Source organism: Ornithodoros turicata, chromosome 9, assembly GCF_037126465.1.
Source record: "Ornithodoros turicata isolate Travis chromosome 9, ASM3712646v1, whole genome shotgun sequence".
NCBI lineage: Eukaryota > Metazoa > Arthropoda > Arachnida > Ixodida > Argasidae > Ornithodoros > Ornithodoros turicata.
Window position 1 is genome coordinate 14,854,186 of NC_088209.1, and position 21,740 is coordinate 14,875,925.

The 21,740-nt window shown below is 50.3% G+C and overlaps 1 protein-coding gene across 1 annotated transcript; it reads left to right on the forward strand.

Annotated features, from left to right (window-relative positions):
* The first annotated feature begins 14,236 nt into the window (after window positions 1–14,236).
* Window positions 14,237–14,935, forward strand: LOC135369409 (uncharacterized). Its single transcript, XM_064603001.1, has one exon. It carries the CDS (start codon window positions 14,237–14,239, stop codon window positions 14,933–14,935), a length of 699 nt encoding a protein of 232 aa, XP_064459071.1.
* Window positions 14,936–21,740: the final 6,805 nt, after the last annotated feature.

Below are 21,740 nucleotides of genomic sequence, written 5' to 3' on the forward strand. Positions count from 1 at the left end.
CCTCGCTCCACTGGTGTGTGACGTCCTCAGGGAGTATTCATGTGCTGTCACACAGACACATAACATCACCTTGCAGTGGATCCCAGGTCATTGTGGCGTCCCTGGGAATGAGGCTGCCGACCTACTTGCGAGACGGGCTCATGTGGCACGAGGCGTACCGACGCACCGTACGTATTTCACCCAAGCGGACGCGAAGCAAGCAATTGGTGCTCTCATGGGACGTCTGTGCAGTGAACACTGGCGCAGAAGTGTCCCTTCTACGTCGTTCCTGCGCAGGGTGGACCCAGATCTCCGTTTTTATATGCCGTCAGCGCTTCCTCGACCCATCACGTCGCTCATCTACAGGCTTCGCCTCAACGTGCCATACAGTGGACGACTTTTGTTTAAGCTCGGCATGGTCCCGTCCCCCAACTGCAGTCTGTGTGATGTAGTTGAGGACGTGGATCATATACTCCAAGACTGCCCGAGGTACAGTGCACACCGATGTACCCTTGTGTCGTCCCTGTCTCGCCTGGATAATCGGCCATACTCCACCGAAAAGGTTCTTGGGTGCTGGCCAGCAAATCAGCTCATACCTGCCATGCGCGCCCTTGTGCAATTTCTTGTCTCGACGGACCTGTTTGACACATTGTGACACTCTTTGTTTTTAGTGCCTTGAGACTTCGCTTTTGGTGACAAGCTCGGTGATGATGTTCTCATTTATTCTTTCAAAGCGTTTCAAAGCGTCGAGGTTAGTGTAGTTTCCCTTTCTTTTATTAATAACGCGTCCTGGAGTAGCCAGTCCCGAGTGGCTCGAGACTACCATCTCCATTTTTTTCTTTTAAAATCAATCAATCAATCAATCATATATTGAGCAAGTTTAATGAATTTTTCATGCATGTGTGTTCAACCAGCTTTATTTAGTGCATATAAATCCGGCCTCTACATATGACGCATGCATTATTACTTTCTGGAGGAGCTCTGGGAAGTCGAACTTGGTGGGCACAGAGTCAGGCCTCAAACGAACAGTCTGCCCCATTCTGTCGAAGCAGCTGTCTTCAAAATGTTTGCTGCATGATGTCCTCGACGGCGTCCAGTCCTTTCGCTGCACGTTCACCACCCACTTTTTTAAAACGTCCGGGCGGCTGTGAGGAAACCTGCATTGAACCATTTATGCCATGAATGGTGGCAGGGATGACAAGGCTGATCCATGCAAGCAATTGGCGATACCGTGATCGCCAAACTCAGCGGTAGATCCCACACCTGACACCTGTGCGCGCTTCAACACCTGCTGTGTGCTGAAACCATACCAGAGAACTGGAGGAAGTCTGTACTATCACAATGACTCTACCCAGATAAAGGTGTCCCATCCGTAGTCTATTCGGTCAATGCCTGGACTTTCCAAAGATGCGCCGGAATCCTCGCTCTCCTGCCCGCCGAAGATGTACAAAAGGTTGCCGCCAACCTTCGCAACCTGGAAGCTCAATGTTCCCTACCCACCTTGGGGGAAGCGGATGATTCGGACCATGGAAAGCGCATTAAAGGTCTCACTTGTACGAATGCGCAGGACCTTCGGAGGGCTCGCCACGCTGCTGCACAAAATTGAAGCGGTGATAAATAGTAGGCCTCTAACCGGTGTGAGTTCTGATCCCAACGAAGCGCAACCAACTACGCCTTCTCACTTCTTAACCGACGGCAGATCAATCTAGCTCCCGGCAACCCCAGAAGCGGTTTGGGACGACGACGCTGCACGGGCTCTGGGTAGAGCAGCTGCAAGCTATCGCGATGTTTTGGCGGTAATGGAAGAGAGAGTGCCTCCTCCAGCTGCGCTCACGTGACCCAAGGGCATTGAAGGTAGCTGATGTAGTCATCGTCGAAGATGACTCGACACCACAGCTCCTCTGGAAAACGGCAATCGTAACCGCCAGCCACCCAGGTCGAGACGGCGTCGCAAGAGCATTCACGCTAAGACTGCCGAACAAGCGACTTATCGTACGCCCTGCGCAGCGGCCCAACCTACTCGAAGCTAGCGTGGATCCTGGCCCCGGAGATTGAGAACGAAGAGGAGAATGGAGGCGCGGGGGTCTCGCACTTTGGTCATGCGCTTGTAGACTGAGCTACTGTACAGGTCACTGCTAGTAAAGCCAGCTCACGGTATCGGGTCTGGTCTCCTTTTCTGTACACCTATTACTATGTCGTCTACGGCGCACGAGGGGGCAAGTGGGTCATGGGACGCGGCCAGTTTGAACAGGGTGAGGGCAACGTTCAACCGAAGACGATGAAGAAGGGACTTTTTTTCGCTGGTACAGCGACGGGCAATGACAAACTCCAGTGAGAGGTCAATAGACTGCAGGAATGAACGAGGTCGGATAGCGTCTACAAAAAAACTGTCGGGTGCCGTCGCCGCAGAGACACCGTATAGGCGATTTGCAAAGGTTTCCGTGTAGCCCTGTATGCACGGGAACCCAGCGAAGGCAGATACGGTGACCGACTGAGGAAAAGTGGGCGTACTCCTGAAGTACCATGACGTGCAGATCACTCACGACGATCGGGTGGTATGCTGACAGGAGTGCCCAAGACGCCTTGTTGTCGCGAGGACGACCCACGCATCAGGCACAAATCGTGCGATATGCCGCAGGGCAGCGAGGGGGCCGAGCAGCCCAACATCTGTGGAGAACACGGTGTTGGGATGTCGGAGGCCGATGTCATGACTCTCCTGCGAGACGTAGAAGGCCGCTGCTGACGATCCATTTGCAACCAACCCATCAGTATATATTTCGCGGATGCTCGAGCGCGTGCAGGCGGGCTACTGTCACAGACGCATCATTCTTTTCCTGGAGACCGAGGATACTCGTACAGACCTCTGGTCCAACACGCGTCCACATCGCCGGGGCGTGCAAGGGCACGGAGAACTGTGCAGGGACGGACTCTTTTAAGCGAACGATAGCACGACCGAAGTCAGTGGCCGGGTGGTCTTCGTCGACGTGGCGAGGGTAGTGAAGTGGTTGCTGAGAAAGGTACCGTGCGAGAACGCCGAGGGTTCCGCCATCCCGCAGGACGTCGACCGGCTGTTCGCGTGTCTCGGTGGTCGAAGGGACTACCAAGCAGATGCGGAGTCTCGCGGCATGGCTGAAGAGGAGATCTCGACTTGTGCTTCGGCTAAGGTCATGCAAGATGGGAAGGCTATACCGGACCGGATGGATTCGAGCACAAGGTATTGGTGGACACGGCGGAAGTCGGAAGAGGACGGGCCCCATCACGAACCAGCAAGAATAACCGCCACGTAGCTGTTGATCATCGTGGTTAGGGTCTTAATGTTGCGAGACCAGGGAGGGTCACAGTCGAGTACCACTCTCAGATACTTCCAGCACAAGACAAATGGCAGGGGTGAGCCTTCAATGATGAGCGGGTACCTCTTGAATGATCGACGAGTGAATGTCATGGCGACAATCTGGCTGGGTGAAACAGAGAGGCCACGGCCGGCGAGATACGCGACAATAATATCTAGAGCTCCCTGCAGCCGAGACTGAATGGCGTCGTGACGAGCGGCAGATGTCCATAAGCAGATGCCGTCCGTATATAGCGTGAGACGCGTGTGATGGGACAGCAGTGCAAGAGGGTAGGCCATTATGACATTGAAGGGTAGGGGGCTGACCACACTTCCCCGAGGTAGGCCGCAGCTAACAGGGTGGGGACGGAGGAGTGTATGCAGGGGGCTTCGGGTTCTTAATTCTCCTAAATCGCACAATTGTCAGCGTATTTGAGGGAGGAAAAGTGTGATTACCCCTCCTTCAATGTTAAGTTCACATAAAACTCCTCCCGTAACATCTTTCGGTACTCTATATAATGTTCCACGGCAAGTTCTGGCAATTATATATTTAATAGCCTGGAGGAAGGCAGTGCCTTGCATACAAACGTCGTTACTACGCGCGTCTCCATTCAACTTCGCTGGTATCCAAGATGGCAGACGCCATTTGAACATCCGCCCTTGCGTGCTGTCGCCGGGTCCTGAAACACAGGAACATTAGGATGTGTTGTATAACGCTATTTATATCATGTAACTTCGTAGAGAGGTGTGCCAGTCGACACTAGTCTGCTGCGAAACAACGGGGATAAACACAGGAACAAAGGGAATAACTAGACAGTGCATGCTATTCTCAATTGAGTGTTGTATGAGCTAGGAGTAAAAACCGAGGGGGGTGTACTTAAAAAGGGGGAAAACTGGAGTTGATGTTTCGAGCGGACGCTCTTCATCAGAAGAAAGCCCCCCCCCCTTTTTTTTTAACTTTGAAACGTTGTTGCACGCCTTTGCGATTCTTCTGGGACATTCGGAGATAAAGTCTGGTTATGAGTGTTTCTTCTCCTTCGACCGGTATACATCGCCTTCTTGGGACGACATGACAGATCGGATGTGGTAAATCGCTTGATTTCTTCTACAGGTAGTATGTTTATATCACGCGTATGTTCATATCAAGTATACGCCACCTCGAAAATTTTGTTCAGAGTGCTTTCCGTGCTCCTTTAAACGACTTTCACATCTTGAGACTTCGTTCGCAAACAACTCATGATCATCCCGCCTTTGTGCGGCACCAACTCGTGCTTTCCTTCTATTTTTTTTTTCTTTTTGTTTTTCAAGAGCAAGACACAGATCTTACACGAGCTAAAAACACAAATTGAACGGAAACATCTCGTTAAGTCTGAGGAGCTCTACGCTAACAACAACAGTTTTATTCAATAATGATGTGGATTTTCATCGCCAGGGGAAATAACCTACTTCATTGCTGGCTGTGATGTGCCGAAATGAAATAATGTGTCGCTTGACAGTTAGGACAGAAGTGCAGAAAGAAGTGAAGAAACTCTAGATAGTGCTTTTGGAGCACAACGTTGCTGGGCTAGATTAGGCCACTCACCGGGCAACTTTGACATACACTCTAAAAACAGAACTTCACCGCATAGCACGCTCCCAGCCAACCATGATTCCGAATAATATCATTCTGTGTCATGATTTGTTCGAAATAGGGGGAGGCGCCTATCTGGGACAAGACGATCAGTCCCAGATAGGCGCCTCCTCCCATTTTCAACAAATCAATATACAGTATGATATCATTCGGAATGATGGTTGGCTATGAGCGTGCTATGTGGTGAAGTTCTGTTCAGTATCGGTCATCCTGCCTATGCATCACTTTGAAGTCCTCAACTCCCCTCTCCCACTTTCCTTTTTTTTTGCTATAGTCGTGACGATGCCCACTTGAGTGCGGCCACCAACGGCAGATTACCTCGACAACCCCCCTCTGTTTTAACAGTGTAGTGGGTGGTTGAGAGTGCAGCTGATTTAGCGACACTGAAAGTGTGGTTCGGAAAGGGCGATAGGAGAAGGATGTCACGCCATCTTGGAGAGTCAACTTGCCGCAAACGGTAACGCCACTGAGCTGTGGTGGTGGCGGTGAGGACACCGGCCTCACTTATGTGGGCAGGGTCATTACTGTAGCCAGGATGAGATGAGATATGATAACGTATGTTGGATTGATGACGGCCAAAAGTAGCCGGTCGCTTCCAGGAATGGAGAGAATACCGAGCAAAGACCCTTAGCCTCACAGTCTTTGGGCGAGGCCAGACACCTAGAGAAAGCCATTCAGCCATTCTTGGAACTTCGAGGCAGCGATGAAGGCTACGAGCAAACAGACTCCGAAGGGTATTTAATGATGTTGTGGGAATCCTCCGCGGAGCTGGAAGGCTGTGTGAACTGCAAGAAGGCAGCGCCCATCACTGCCCCACCCCGAGCCACAAAGATCATGAATAGCTAGGAGCCATTACTGCGCTTTGACTTCAAGCCAAGGTTCCTAATTGAAGGTGACCAATGTGACGAGACCAATGTAGATTAGAGTTCGTGACCACACGAAGGAAACGGCGAGATAGACCTACCAACAGAAATTTGTCGTAGCCTTGCATGTGAACTGGAGCTCGACGAACTTTTCGTTTGGAGTTTGGCCTTCGGATGTACAGACAACGCCAGTTCGGTGCGTTGGGAATTATTGGAGCCAGTTGAAGGTTCGACCTGATACATAAAAAATGAGAAAGGCATGCAGCACACAAATGTGCAAAACGGTATCATGAGCACGCTTGATGTCCACGAAGGCTGATATCATGTCGGTGGGCACGATCCGCGCTCCATCTATGAGCACATCGATTCGTCGATGAGCACTAGCATGCTGCAGTGCGGAGAACAAGGTCGAGAACTGAATTCATGGAGGTTCGGTGGCGACGAGATCCAGCTATTCCCTCGGGCCATCAGTCGACAAGCCCATCGGGCCATCACTCGAGACGACGAAGAAACCATTCTTTCCGTCAGATTTTGCATACAGCTTGTCTGACTTACAGGGCGAAAGGGCGATAGGGAATTGGGGCTTGCTAGGTTTCAGGATAAGAACAGTTGTCCACTTCCAGCCAGATGACAGATCCCTATGACCAAGATGTGTTAGATACATGAATGAGAGCTTGTAGTGGCCGTCCGTCAAGGTTTCACAGTGCGACATAGATTATCTTAGCGTATCGCGGGGGCGAGCGCACGTTCAAAAGCTTCAACGCTGTCTTTAGCTCGGTAATAGTGAAGTCATGGTCTGCGCTCTGCCAGTCTTGGTGAACCTCAGCTCTTAAACTCTGGACAAAACTACTGCACAATTCTCTTCCCTGCTGTCGATCCTCAGTAAAGGCGGCCTACGGTCACTATAGGAACACTGCTTCTCACCCTCAGGCTTACTCACTACTTCTCTGGACAGACAGGGCTTTGATGTCGTAACCAAAACTGACCGTTTCCCGAAAGTTCCAGCCCAGTCATCTAATATAATAATAAGAAACGTTCAACTTCCTGTAGTGTGGAAGCCTTGTATTGACGAACAGAAAGAAAACAGAGAGAGAGAGAGAGAGCTCAATTTGTCGTCAGTTAGCATTCGCACAAAACTCACAAACTCAACGATGGGCCGATTTTTTATTTTTGCTTCGTGAGGTTCCTTGCCGAAGACTTCAGGGATCTCGTATTTTTCGCGCAAATGTCGAAGCAGCTTATGTCCAGACAGTGTTGCTATCGCGCCTGTAGACGCCCATGGGCTATGGCTAGCCGCTAGTCCTTCAAGGACAGGGCCATTCCATAGGCAATACAAATGGAGCACGCCTATATCTACACTGCAAAGATGCCTGGTTAGCGCGTGGTGCACGAATGAAAATTTCTCGTAGGCTTCTCAAGGGTCCACCTTGAAACTCCATTGGGTCTCACATAGATAGGGCACTGTGAATGGATTTGACGAACGTGCAATTGATTGAAGAGGTTCGCTGTTATTTTCCTTACCTGACAGTCATTGCCGTCAGGACGTGTGGCAATATCGTGGGGACGTTCACGGCAGTAAAAATGGCAGCCATATGGTCCCCAGTTATTCTGCAAGCAAGTAAATGATGGTTACTTGTGACATGCTATACTACGGTGATCTTCAGAAAGAAACGCTGATGTGTGACACACGAGCGTGCGACAGTGGGTAGAAGAGAGCGGCGAACTATCCAATGTACCATTTCGACCTGTCTTGCGCTTGGTGTATAGCTATAGCTTCTGTGTGTCCTATCCGTGAGTGGCGAATGCCTCACAAAGAATAAAGGCTGAACGCAGCTAAAGCCATGACATGATCGTGTTCTATCAATTCCGTGGTATTCGAAGCCCACGAATTCGAATTAAGAATTCGAAGCACATAGTTCCCGAGATGATGTACAAATTAAATTTTCCGTGAAAGGCTTCCTACATACAGACGGTTAATGTGTAGTACCTCTTAATAGTTGTTCCCAGACATGAATAAGGGAACATAGTAGACAGTAACACATACTTTGCTTCAAGTGAAAAAGGTCGAATTCTGTGCTTATTTTTTTCAAGTCCCTGCGCTCTTCGCATAAGGGTTCGAAGTGCCACCTAGTCCACTGGTGCGAGGTTGTGATGAATGACGAGATATAGAATGGCGAATGACGAATTTCCTTGCTCAATGCGTTCTACGCATCAGCACAAGTGCCGTTCTTTGATTTTGTTTTTGTTCAGGCTAGCTCACAATGTAAGGAATTTGTAGTTGCAAAATTTCTTAAATTTATTTTGCTCACCTGCAAAATTCTTTTTGGTGTTGTGCGTTTCGGTTTCGTCGTTAGAAAACAAACAGCGTCTAACATATCAATACTTACATATAAGTAATCGTTTCCATGCCCGCAAGGCATCTTAGTGTTGGGTGCTGCAAAACAAGTTGACGTTCGTAAACATGACACTACGACACAATGGCTGGTGGTGTTTTATGACATACAGCGGGTAGATAGCGGCTAGCAAAGACGTTTTATGGGCAGACAGAGTGGCACGACAACAACGGATAAGCAAGCGAAGAGGAGAAACCGCTTTGGAAACGCGTCCAAGTTGATATTTGCACGATGCCGTTTGTAAAGCGCGTTTTCATATTGCAATCAGATGCCTTGTAGCGAAAGTTTGTGTCGCCAACTGGTCGCCACCAAGAGCAATGCTTGCGAAAGTTTCCTATTCACTTGACCCGGCACATGTGATTACTTACCTTCAGGAAAGCAGAGGACAGACTCACACGTTGGATCTCGTCTTAGTGTAGAGGAAAACATTAAGTGCAAAGCGAAATTTGTACCCGTTACCTCAACGTTTCGCACAGTCTGAAAGGCATGTCTGATGAATATGATCTGCCTCTTGCTCTTAGAAATGGCAATAGGTTACTTCGTCTCACATCTTTTTCAAAATCAGTCCCTTCGTCAAAAGATGAGTTTTACTGTAGTCCTATAGCTTGTGGTCTCGTCTACATGCGCCAGACTTCGCAGTACTTAAGTACGCAGTACGTCTCTTCGAATGCTAGCGGACGAGACGGCTGCCAGAGCACAACTGTTTAATCTCAGGTAGCCAAGATGTCAAGCGAACTATACGTTCGTGCGCCAAACCGTGTCGCTCCCACCCACGCTCCAGGTATCACCTTCATCCTTCTTCACGTGTCCTTCAGCTACTACACTCCTCCCCCTCACGTTGTGGATACCGTACGGGAGGCCGCCTACGTCATTGAGGGTTCCGCGATGGCTTGGAGGTGGAAACTGGCAGCGATGGTCCCTATGACATGGATGACGTATGATCACAGAGACCTTGTGGCATGGTCGCGTCTGTACTGGGTAACTGCTGTCTGGTAAAATTGTGAACTGGTAGTGAGGACACTTGATCTACGTGAACGCGACGATGTTTCCCGTCTTGCAACTCCAAGTCGTAAATCCTTCCAACTCGATCAATCCTTCCCCGAACACCTTTTACCCAGTGTTGCTTTCGTGTAGGATCCTTATCCCACACATTGTCGTCAGCAGCAAAGGTTCGTGAGGCTTTCGTACAACCATCCTCATTTGCCGGCGCTTGTATACTTCGGGACGGACAAAATCCAGTTCTATTCGAACCCTCCGGTTACTTAGTAACTCCGAAAGTGAACATCCAGTTGCGATATGGGGAGATGCTCGATACTTAGAAAGAGCTTTCGTGCCTCTGCTTCCTCTCCTGTAACTGGATTGAAACGCTTCAGTGCAGTCGGCTTGCCCATTAGACTTGAGGTGGTTAGGTGAAATCCTGGTTGTCCTCGGCACTCCCAAGCAGATTCTGAGTCTCCTTCCCAAGATGGAATTTAACTTGGGTTCTTGATGGGGAGAGATATTGTGCACGTACGGGATGCTGTAAACCAGTGTTTCTTTTACCATGGCTTTGTGAACAGTCTCTTGGTGAGCAGTGAATCTTCATAATATTTGTATGAGCCTTGATTGTCTGCTGAGGCTTCTTGATCTGTTGCGCCCAGGACAAGTTGTGATTGATAATTATTCCTAGGAATTTTGCGTCTCTGTGTCCGTTTGATTTCATCCCCTCGAACCTTGAAGTTGAAATTCTTCAGCGTCTTTCTGGTGAATGGAATATATACCGTTTTCTGTCAGGGGGAGGTTTATAGCGCGCTTTTCAAAGAAGCTGGCAGTTACTTCTAAGGCATGTTCTAACGCCACACGGCGGCACATGAAAACCATTTCGGTAGGCCGGAACTTAAGGAAACGACACGATTGGTCATCGCACGGGAGCTCGTGACGATTCAGACGCTTTCAGACACATGTCGGCACAGTTCCCTTAGAAGTCTGCCCAGGACGCACATTCCCTCAGGGCGTCAGTCGTGACGTTGCCCACCAACGTGAGACCGACAACGGCAAGCGCTATCACCATCACCACCACCACCACCCGAGTGAAGTAATATATTTATTCATGAATTCCGCTGCCGGCTGCTCTGGGGTTTTCCCTTGGTTTTCGTCAGACTCTATCAAACATATGTCGGTACAGTTCCCTTCCAGAAGTTCCAGAAGTTGGCATAGGATGCAAACTCCACTCAGAGCGTTGGCCGCGATGCTGCCCACCTCTGTGAGGCCAACAACGCTGAGCTCTTTCACCCTCACTACCACCTCCACCACGGCACAGAGTAACGAATAGTTGAGCAGAATCGAGCCCATGGTCCGTTCTTCCTTCTTCGATGCGATCTTCACACCCTTTCATATGTCTGGAGAATATTTCGCTGGCATGCATTGTGGAATTTTGCACTCCGTCGTCCATTGATACTGTAGCGGTGACGACGACGACCGTGGTGCGCTCTGCCTTTCGCGCGCCGATATTCTTGGCGCCCTGTCTTGTCAACAGCGGGCCGTTTTCCCCGCAGCGCTCCAGAATAAAGTACGATGACGCTGCCATAAACTTGTGACCTGGACTTGAACCGTGCTTCTGAGCCTTCCGCCGGCGATAACGTTTCTCCGCCGCCCGGCCCACAGCCCTCTACTTCTTACGATTCCACTATCTCAGCGGCATCGCAGGCACACGTTCGCCTCCCACCTTTCTGGGCCCATGACCCCGTCCTCTGGCTTGTCCAGGTCGACAACTACCTTTCCTTGCGCGGAATTACGTCCGATACGAGCAGGTATCAGTATGTAGTGGAAAGGTTACCCCCGTCGGCCGCCGCCGAAGTTCGTGATATCTTGCTCGCCCCCCCCCCCCCCCCCCACACACACACACCCAGCGATGCTTATACAACACTCAAGGATGCCCTCATTACGCGGCTCATTACGTCGACCGTAAGCCCACGCAGCTGCTTCGTCACCTGCAATACCTTCTTGGTGATAAGGCTGCCACCATCGACTCCGCAATTCTGAGAGAAATTTTTCTACGGCGTCTCTCCAGCAATGTCCGCGTCGCGCTTGCTGCTGCTTGTTCTCTACCCCTCAACGGCTTCCCCGAACTAGCAGACAGCGTGCTCTACATAGCACCTCCCTTGGTGGCTGCTTTGCCCACCACGGCCACACGGACATGGTGACACTGTCACCACGGACGTTGGCTGGCTCCGTCAAGAAGTTTCAAAACTTACGGAGCTCGTTGCCCACTTCATGGACCAACCCCCACCAAGCCCTCGTTCTTCGGTCTGGCGCCCACACCACTCTCCATCTCCTCCTCGCCGCAACTCTTCACCAGTGAACCCTGCTCTCTGCTGGTACCATCAGAGGTTCGGACACAAGGCCCGCCGTTGTGAGCATCCTTGCACCTGGATCTCGGGAAACGGAACAACTAATCACTGACGGCCGCGAGTGGTTTTGTTTCCCCTGACGGCCGCCTATTCTTCGTCACCGACAAGCTTTCCGGGACCCGCTTCCTGGTTGACACAGGAGCGGAAGTCAGCATCCTACTTCCTAAGATCCGTGAAAAAAGAGACCGGCAGCCGTCCACTCCTAGGGCTCCACCACGGCACGGAGTAACGAATAGTTACTCCCCACTACTCCCCAGTCCACTACTCCCAAATTGCAACGTACGGCCAGCGCTCTTTAACGCTCCATTTTGGCCTTCGTCGACGTTTCCAGTGGCTCTTTTGGGTTGCGTCTGTGCGACATGCTATTATCGGCGCCGATTTCCTGCAACGCTTTGGACTACTAGTCGACGTCGGCCGGAGGCGCATGATTGACGCGGTTACGCTCCTCAGCGTCCACGGCGTGGCGTCGTCTTTATCACCTTTGCATCCCACCTTTTCCCCTCCACCGCCGAAAACAGTGTTCGAGGAGCTTCTGCAAGAGTTTCCGGACGTTATCCGACCCCCGCACGTTGACCAACCGGTGAAACATCATGTTACCCACTTCATTCAGACAACAGGACCGCCTATCCACTGTCGAACACGGCGCCTTGCCCCGAGCTCCTGAAGGTAGCTCGTGCTGCGTTCGAGCACCTGCTTCAGCTCGGTTTCGTCCGGCCATCTTCAAGCATGTGGTCGTCAGCCCTACACATGTTGCCCAAGCAGTCCGGGGATTGGCGGCCATGCGGTGATTACAGGGCGCTCAACAACATCACTGTTGCTGGCCGCTCCCCGCTCCCGAACATCCAGGACTTTACCACCCACCTTCATGGCTGCAAAACCTTTAGCAAAATCGACCTGATTAAGGCATACCACCAGATCACTGTTGAACTGGCTGACATCCCCAGGACCGCCATTACTACGCCATTTGGGCCTTTTGAATACGAGCGTATGCCCTTCGGGCTACGAAATGCCGCCCAGTCTTTCGAGCGGTTTATAGATGTAACGCTCCGTGGTCTTCCGTTTTGCTTCGCCTATCTCGACTATCTCCTCATAGCGAGTGCGGACACGGAGATACACCGGACCCGTCTTCGTCAACTTTTTGAACTATTGCACAACTATGGCATTGTGATCAAACCCGCCATGTGAGAGTTCGGCGTTTCTGAACTTAGCTTCCTCGGCCACCGTGTCACTTTCGAGGGTATTCAGCTTCTGCCATGCAAGGTGAACGCCATCCGCAAGTTTCCTCGGCCCACTACGAAACGGAAGCTGCGCGAGTTCCTTGGGCTTGTGAACTTTTATCGAAGATTTATCCCCCACTGCTCAACTGTCATCCACAGCCTGGAAGCCTTGCTTTCTTCCGCAGCGCCTCGTGCGAGCCTTGAGTGGACACCTGCTGTTTCGGCCGCTTTCGACGAGATCAAGACCGCGCTAGCCAACGCATCCCTCCTTATCCACCCCATCCCCGACGCTCCCACATGCTTGATGGTCGATGCCTCAAACGTAGCCCGCGGCGCCGTTTTGCAGCAGCGTTCCGGTAGGGTTTGGAAGCCCATTTCGTTCTTTTCCCGGAAGCTGAAACCGCACGAGGCACGTTGTAGCACCTTTGGCCGGGAGCTCTTGCCTATCTACAGCTCCATGCGTTATTTCCAACACTTCTTGGAGGGCCGCAATTTCTTCATCTGCACTGACCACCAACCCCTAACCTTTGCCACCACCTCCACCAACCATTCACCACGTGAACTCCGGCAGATGTCATTCATATCTGAATTCACTTCCGACATCCGTCACGTTAGCGCCAAGAACACGCTGCAGTCGACACACGTTCTCGCATTGCCATTGGCGCCCTCTCGTTGCCGCGCCCGCCCTTACCCTCGCATGTCGACATCGCCACCGCCCAAGCGGAGGACTCCGAGTTGCGGGATTTGCGCTCATCCTCTTCCACTCTCCGTTTTGAGGACGTTCTTCTACCTCACTGCCAAAAACCTGTCCCCTGCGAGATGTCGACAGGGTGCGAACGTCCATACCTACCACTACTTTTCCGTAAGCCCATCTTCGCCGCCCTGCATGGCCTTGCACACCCCAGCATTCGCGCCACTCAACATCTGGTCACTTCTCGTTACCTTTGGCCCCACATGAATGCCGACGTGCGAGGCTGGACCCGTTCCTGTGCGCGGTCCTGTCAGCGGGTCAACGTAGTCCGCCATACCATTGCCCCGCCCGGCCGTTTCCTTCCACCCGACGCCCGTTTCAGCCACGTGCATGTTGATATCGTCGGGCCACTGCCTCCTAGCCAGGGCCACTCGTACTTACTCACTTGTGTCGACAGGTTCACGCGCTGCCCTGAAGCTATTCCCATGTCTAATATGACGGCGGCGACCGTAGCAGAAGCTTTCGTCTCCGGCTGGGTCAGCCGTTTTGGAGTACCGTCTACTTTAACTACAGATCGCGGCCGACAGTTCGAGTCGGCGCTTTTCACTAACCTCCTTCACCTCCTCGGCTCAAGACGGATTCGTACGACTGCCTATCACCCTATGGCCAATGGTTTAGTCGAGAGATTTCATCGCCAGCTCAAGGCCGCCTTCCGAGCCTACCCGTTCGGTGAGCTGTAGACCGAGATGCTCCCTCTCGTCCTACTGGGCATACGCTCGGCGCCCAAGGAGTACCTCGCATGTACGGTTTCCGAACTGGTTTACGGCACCACCCTGCGTCTCCCCGGCGATTTCTTTCCACCGACCGATCAAGCTCCGCCAGAATACCCCCTAACAGTCTTTCTCCTACTCCGACCCGCGCTGCTCAACCTAAGTCTCTGTTCGTGCCTCCCGACCTCGATGCTACCACACATGTATTCCTACGGCACGAAGCAAGTTCGCAAGTCGTTGCAGCCTCCCCACGACGGTCCCTTCAGAGTTTTCTCACGCTCCGACAGCCACTTCACTGTGCAGCTTCCCAATCGGCAAGAGCTTGCCGCCAAAGCCCGCCTGAAACCCGCTTATCTGGAGTCCGACACAACGCCTGGCCCTCCTGCACCTGCGTCGCTCAACACAATGCCTCCACCACGCCGTCCCAGCCCCGTAGACGCCATGTGCACGGTGCGCTTCCGCCTTCCCGAGAAGGGGGCCCATTGTAGCTCTGACGACGACGACCGTGGGGCACTCTGCCTTGCGCGCGCCGATATTCTTGGCGCCTTGTCTTGTCAACAGCGGGCCGTTTTCCCCGCAGCGCTCCAGAATGAAGTACGATGTTGCCACAATACAAAGCACATGCTTGGACCCAATACCCAGTGGGATAGTTGTGTTGATATTACAGCAATTTGAGCCAGGAGTGTGCACTTACCTGCCTTCGCGATCAACCTTCTATACTCTGCGTGACTTACACATGTACCTCTGTAGCACTTCCCATAAGCGGCTGTGCTAAAAACCTGAAATAAAATTAGAAAGTCAACAATTTTATACTGGTCAAGACGATTGTACAGTCGAACCGCGTTTATGCGGACGGCTCCGTTTCCTGTGAAAACGTCCGGATAGCGAGGGAACCGGATAAGTGAAACACGAAAATTCAGAGTGATCCTAAAATTACATTATTACTGACCATTACACAGAAAACTATCCATTGTCATCTGTTTCATTCAAATACACGCATTCACTTCTTGCAAAACTTTGCTAGTGGCATTAACTTGCGAAATATTGTTCTGTTTCTCGAAAGATACTAGCGGCGTTCTCAGTGCCGCCCGCGCATTTTCTATCGTCATAGCTGGTCCCCCCAACCCCGCTTTCATCATCAGATTCTTCTTGAACATTATCGGAAGCCCTACACTCGCGATGTCATCATCAGTGATTGCAGCGCAGGGGTTCTTATTGCGGACCTTTTCGGTCTGAACTAACCGAACTGTTTAGTAGATTACTTTTGTGTAAGGTGCAAAGTCGGAAAGGGAGAAAATTCTTCCTAGCATCACCCTCTTTGTGTGAGTAAAAAGGAGGCCACGAAGAGGGCCCCCGACCCCGCTTGACTAGGTGTGGGCCAAGTGTCCTTCCTGGACAATGAGCGGATAACTGAAGGTAGTCGGGCACCCAATCTTTTGAAAATTTTCGAAAAAAATCAAAAGTTGGGTTGATTTCGAAACCGAAACTAGGATGTCTAGGGCACATTTTCGCGCAAAAAGTTTTTGATTGCGCCATATAGAACGGGAGATCTGAGCAATTTCCTAGAATTGGTCACGCCCCTCGTGAACCGAAAGTGTGACCGAAAGCAGGCATTTAAATTATTAAAAATGCAACGAAAAATTCTAAGCGATATCTCACGCGTTTGGCTACATACCGGGCATCGTCTGGCGACCATTCTGTGATGCTTGGAAATTTCCACGTTGTTCTGTTCGCGCTTCGAAGAAATCGTTCTACAGTTCTCCTTTTCGTTATTCGTCTCGTTTTCAGTGTTTAGATAGTATATTTTTGACTGTGCCTGTGTGAAACTGACGTGCAATGGGCAAGGGTCGCGCGGTGAGAACGAAGACGCGAAAATTCACTGGCAATCGTTACGTGACTCGCGACAAGGTGCGCAAGCTACAGCATGATGACAACACAGCCCTTTGCATAGCTGGGCGGCCTCACTCATGAGGACCCTCATGAGGACGCCTCACCCTCACCTCACAACGATGAGGTGAGGGTGAGTGAGGCCAGACCACGCTGAAAGTTCCTCATGAGGACAGCCGTGAGGCATTGTCCCTCATGAGGCTCACCGTGAGGGCCTCATGAGGCCAGTCGTCGTGAGGCCATCAATACATGAGGGTACAACGTATTCCGTGAGGAGCCTCACCGATGAGGCCGTGAGGCCCTTTGTGAGGAGCCTCACCGATGAGGCCGTGAGGCCCTTTGTGAGGAACCTCACGGTTGAGGCCGTGAGGACCTTTGTGAGGAACCTCACGAATGAGGTCATGGGTCCATTCGTGAAGAGCCTCACGGATGAAGGGGAAGCCACTGTATCCCCTCGCTTGGAGAAGGTGTGCGTCAGATGACATCACTCTGCGCGAAGGGCCAATGAAAATTCGAAGATCTTCGAGGGTCGCCATGTTCCGTTCTTAGGTTTAATTCCTCCATATACAGGGTGGTCCACCAACCATGATAGAAATTCATAGTAAAAGACGCTGGCCCCGGAGGGACATGCGGTCAAGGAATTTTTTTTCTGCCAATAACTTTTGCCACATATTGGTAACGTTTTTATTTCATTTTAATTGACAGAAAGTTAATTTCTTGAATTGAACTCCGAAATTTTCCAAGGCAACCTGACGTTTTCTTTGCGGAAATGGGTTCCCCGTGGTCATTTTTCTCAGTATAGCACATAACCCCACTCGTAATGCAATGACAATTGCCGAAATAAATTCGTCGAAAATTCGTGGAGATGAGCCCTTGGCTCTGCCTCTTTTTTGACGGCTCTAAGTTTGAGCCCAAAGCTGCGAAGAAAGGAGGTTACATTGACACGCCACACGAGGGGGGAAAGGGTTACAAGCCTTACCCACGGAACAAACACCCGCGGTGAGTGCGGGTATCGGAGCTATCTGATCAAAAATGAGGTCACCCGACGTGTTGACAGGTAGGGAAGGAAATACATTTTTGGACCATTTTGCACTCCGGTCTCTGTGAATGCAGTGAACAAGTAAACGGCAGCGATGGCAAGCACCGTGTATTCCAACCAAGAAAAAACAAGGATGATCATTGCTCTGGGGGCTGCAGGTATGGACTATGACAGAGCAGTCCTCAAATACAGTGAAATGCTTTCAGGAACTAGGGTGGTGAGCTCTTGTACCATAAGGCGTGCATTTGTGAGACTGTCCACAACAGGAAGTTTCCATTCCGGTACCCAGAGCCGGTCACACCCAATCTCTGCCAGTGAGTCGACACAAACAGACCAGGCCCTGAAAGAAGTAGGAGATGATCTCCACGTAAAGTCTGCGCACCCTGGCAAAGTGAGTACAGACATCAAAGTCAAGTGTGCTGAGGATACTACACAAGCACAAACTCCACCCATACCACGTGAGCCTTCATCAACATTTCCAGCCGGGCGACAACCAGAAACGGATGGATTTCTGTAACTGGATCCGATGTCGGACCCAGGAAAGCAGAAACTTTGTGAACAGGGTCATTTGGGCTGATGAGGCCCACTTCTGCCATAGCGCTCAAGTGAATCGACACAACGCGCATTATTGGAGCCAAACAAACCCACACTGGCTACGAGACTGCAAGCATCAGTACGAGTGGGGATTGAATGTATGGGCCGGGATTTATAGCGGAGCCATTATTGGGCCAATCTTTTTCACGGGACCCCTAAATGGCAACCGCTACTGTAGCGAAATTTTAGATGCCGTGTTCAGCTTTATTGATGACCTGCCTCTTGCTGAACAGACCCGCGTGTGGTTTCAGCACGATGGGGCTCCACCTCACAGCGCGCGGCGTGCAGTACAGCTGCTCCGTCACATGTTCCGGGAGAAGTGGGCTGGCCGATTTGGTCCAGTGTCATGGCCCGCCAGGTCTCCTGACTTAACGCCGATGGACTTTTACCTCTGGGGTCGCATCAAAGACGAAGTATACAGAAGCGAACCACGATCGCCGGCTGACCAGCAGGGGAAAATCACTGCTTTCTGATCGTCGCTTTCCAGATCTGAAATAAAAAAGACCGTGGAAGATACAATTCGGAGAGCCCATCTGTGCATTGCAGCAGATGGCGAACGCTTCGAACGCTTTTACGCTAATGATAACCTAATCAAAGTACACAGGAAGTGTGTTGAATGTGAAGAAATCCGTAGCATGTTGAAACAAACGAATTGAAAAAAGAAGAGAGCTGACAGGCGTTCGGGCGCAGCACACAACTCTCTCTCTCTCTCACACATACACAGGTTCATGACAATAAGGTGGTGCAGAAAAACTACGAGACCGCTATCAACGGTCATAGTGAAAACAGCCGCGTACGCACCGAAAAGCAAACAAACACACTGAGCAAAACACGAATAAAGGAAAAAGAGCGCGACCCTGAAACTGACGTGGGCAAAGCTGATACCTGGCAGCGGAACTCTTCTGTGGGTTGGGTTTGTAACCCTTTCCCCCTCGTGTGGCGTGCCAATGCAACCTCCTTTCTTCGCAGCTTTGCGCTCAAACTTAGAGCCGTCAAAAAAGAGGCGGTGCCAAGGGCTCTCATTTCCACGATTTTCGACGAATTTATTTCGGCAATTGCCATTGCATTACGAGTGGGGTTATGCGCTATACTGAGTAAAATGACGACGGGGAACCCATTTCCGCAAAGAATACGTTAGATTGCCTTGTGAAATTTCGGAGTTCAATTCAAGAAACTAACTTTCCGTCAATTGAAATGAAATAAAAATACTACAAATATGTGACAAAAGTTACTGGCAGAAAAAAATCCCTTAACCGCATCTCTCTCCAGGGCCTACGTTTTTTACTATGAATTTCTATCAGGGTTGGTGGACCACCCTGTATGAAGGCTGCCATGAAGAATCTCACTTCAAAGGGGCATGCGACTTTTTCATTAGTGACCTTACAGATAAGTCATGACTCTCTTAGGCGGTCACGTTATGTTGTTGCATAAGATAAAACCCCGAGAATAGGGAACACGATTTCGAAGTCGTGTTTCGAGCGCCACACTACCTCTTGTGGATTCGTTTTTCTGCCTGTTTACTGGAATAGCAGCCTCGTTTGGAGAGGCCCTGTACCGCGTTTTCGAAAGCGCGTGCAGCTGCTTTCCCCCGCTAATTTCGAATGATTGCAACTGGACACACGCGTGCTGTGTCGTGCCAAAGGTGCCATGTGCGGTGTCTTTGTATTTTCTTTTTAAACAAATGTTACCGCTGCTGGGAATGTAACGAGGCTTTCTTTTTATTTTGACATCTCTTGTTCTTAACAGCATAAAGCTGAATATAAAGCAGCCTTTACCGGGCTCCCCAAAGTCTGTGCGACAGCAATAATGAAGGAAGTAATAAGGAAGGAACTAACAAAGCACAACAAACAAATAACAACCAAAAAGATCTATGATGAAAAACCCGAGACTGGGGAAGAGACGAAAAACCGACGTTGAAATTGAGAGTTTGTGTGCGTCGTCTGTTTTTCGTCTTTTCCCCAGTCTCGGGTTTTTCATCATGGAGTTGTAAGAATTTTCAAAATCTTTCTTTGTCGCCTCAAAACGAAGCCAGGAAAATTGGAATCCCTGTGAGTGTAGCGCGCCTTTGAAATGTAAAAGAAGGAGAGAAAAAAACAACAATAAAAAGGCACGACCTGATTGCAGGTGCGATTAAGTACCATCGTTGTGCCCAAACACTTCAGCTGTGAGCGTATCCTCCGATTCTGGTAGCAGCGTCATACGGTTCTGAGAATTGAGTACAGGGTCTCTTCAAGCACAATTCCCCGCCACCATCTGACCATTTCCGTAACGGTACATCTGCACTGTAGTATTTCGGGCTCCACTTTAGTGATGCCAAACACTAACGTTAAACCTCACACTGTGACAGTAACAACTGTCAGCACATTTATCCAAGCACAGCACGAAACCCTGTAAACAGTTTAATGCCGCGCAGCATCATTAGTACCAACTACCGACACAGTAGATAAACGCCGACGTCTCATGTAAACATGACGGAAAGTTCTTTTGAGGCTCACGTACGTGTCTCCTAGTGACTTGAAGACACATGAGGCCATGTGGGTCCTCATGAGGTGAAGGTACGTGAGGCCATGAGGGCCCTCATGAGGTGAGGGCACGTGAGGATGAGGACTCCTGAGGCCATGAGAGCCCTCATGAGGTGAGGACAAGTGAGGATGAGGACCCTCATGAGGTGAAGATACGTGAGGCCATGAGGGTCGTGAATAGCCTCATGAGGTGAAGGCATGTGAGGATGAGGATGGTGAGGCCTTTCGGGATCCCGATGCCCTGAAGTGAGGTTCGTGAGGGAAAATTTTGAAATGGAATGTGAGGGTGAGGGCGACTGAGGTTAAGTTACTGGTGAGGAAAATTTGGTGAGGGTGAGTGAGGCTGATAAAGTCCGTGCTTCGTGAGGTGAGGATGAGTGAGGCCGCAGGGAAATGCCCACCTATGGCCCTTTGTGATACTACAGCGAGCTCGTCAAAACTTCGAGGGATACCAGGTCCAGGCAATGTTCCATCAGGCTCAGCACTCTCTGGTTTCCGCTTGCTTGATGTCACGCTTTTGGAGAACGTATTTCAAGCCTTGGCATGTTCGAACTGTGGTGGAATTAGCCTTGAACTTAGTGAAACCACTGTCGAAGGACTGTCCTCAAAAATGTGACTCACCTGTACGCAGATGCCTGTTTAGCAGATGCTATAGTACAGTTCAACGATGGTTTCAGAGGCCTACTACGTGTGTTTGAACTGCTCGGAATAAGTGCAGGATATTATACGAGCACTGGGTATATGAAGCAAGATGAGGAAAGGAGGTCCAAGAGTTCGCGCTGCACGACAACCTCTGCGAAACAAGGCAGGAACGTGCTTCGTGCAAGACGGAAGAAGAAAATTCAGAGGGACGAGGTAAATGAAGGCCTGACGTACAAGCCTGGGGAGTTTTAGGAGCCTACGGACATCTTCTTATGAGATACTTGTAAATATGTCAGAAAAATCCAATTTTCTAAAATACGCATTTTTTGCTTCTTTTCGAGACGGAAAACAGGATATCTCAAAAAGTATCCACCACACATGCATGATTTTTTGCACACACACTGCCAGGGTACTTGGCTCTGTACTGAACTAGAATGGTGTCATTCTATCGGTAATCTTCTGTTTGGGACCTTCTTAAGTAAGACAACCCCCATTTTTTTCACAAAAAAATTTCAAAAAATCACCAAAAATTGGTTTCTTCAGAGAAGTAAGTGATTCTAGGTCATTTCACTTGACAGGCTTCAATAAAGCAGAATGCCAAATGTCAGCAGCATTGAGGTACTGGTTGTCGTGTTATCACGTACGGGGAAAATGGCATTTTTTCAACGTTTTAGCAGATGTAACAAAAATCGAGTGCAAAAAATTCACAATTTTATGCCTGTAGCTGTATCAACCCCTCAGCAATCAGTCCACGAACTCCAAATATGTTATTACTTTGGGAGGAACAAAAAAAAAT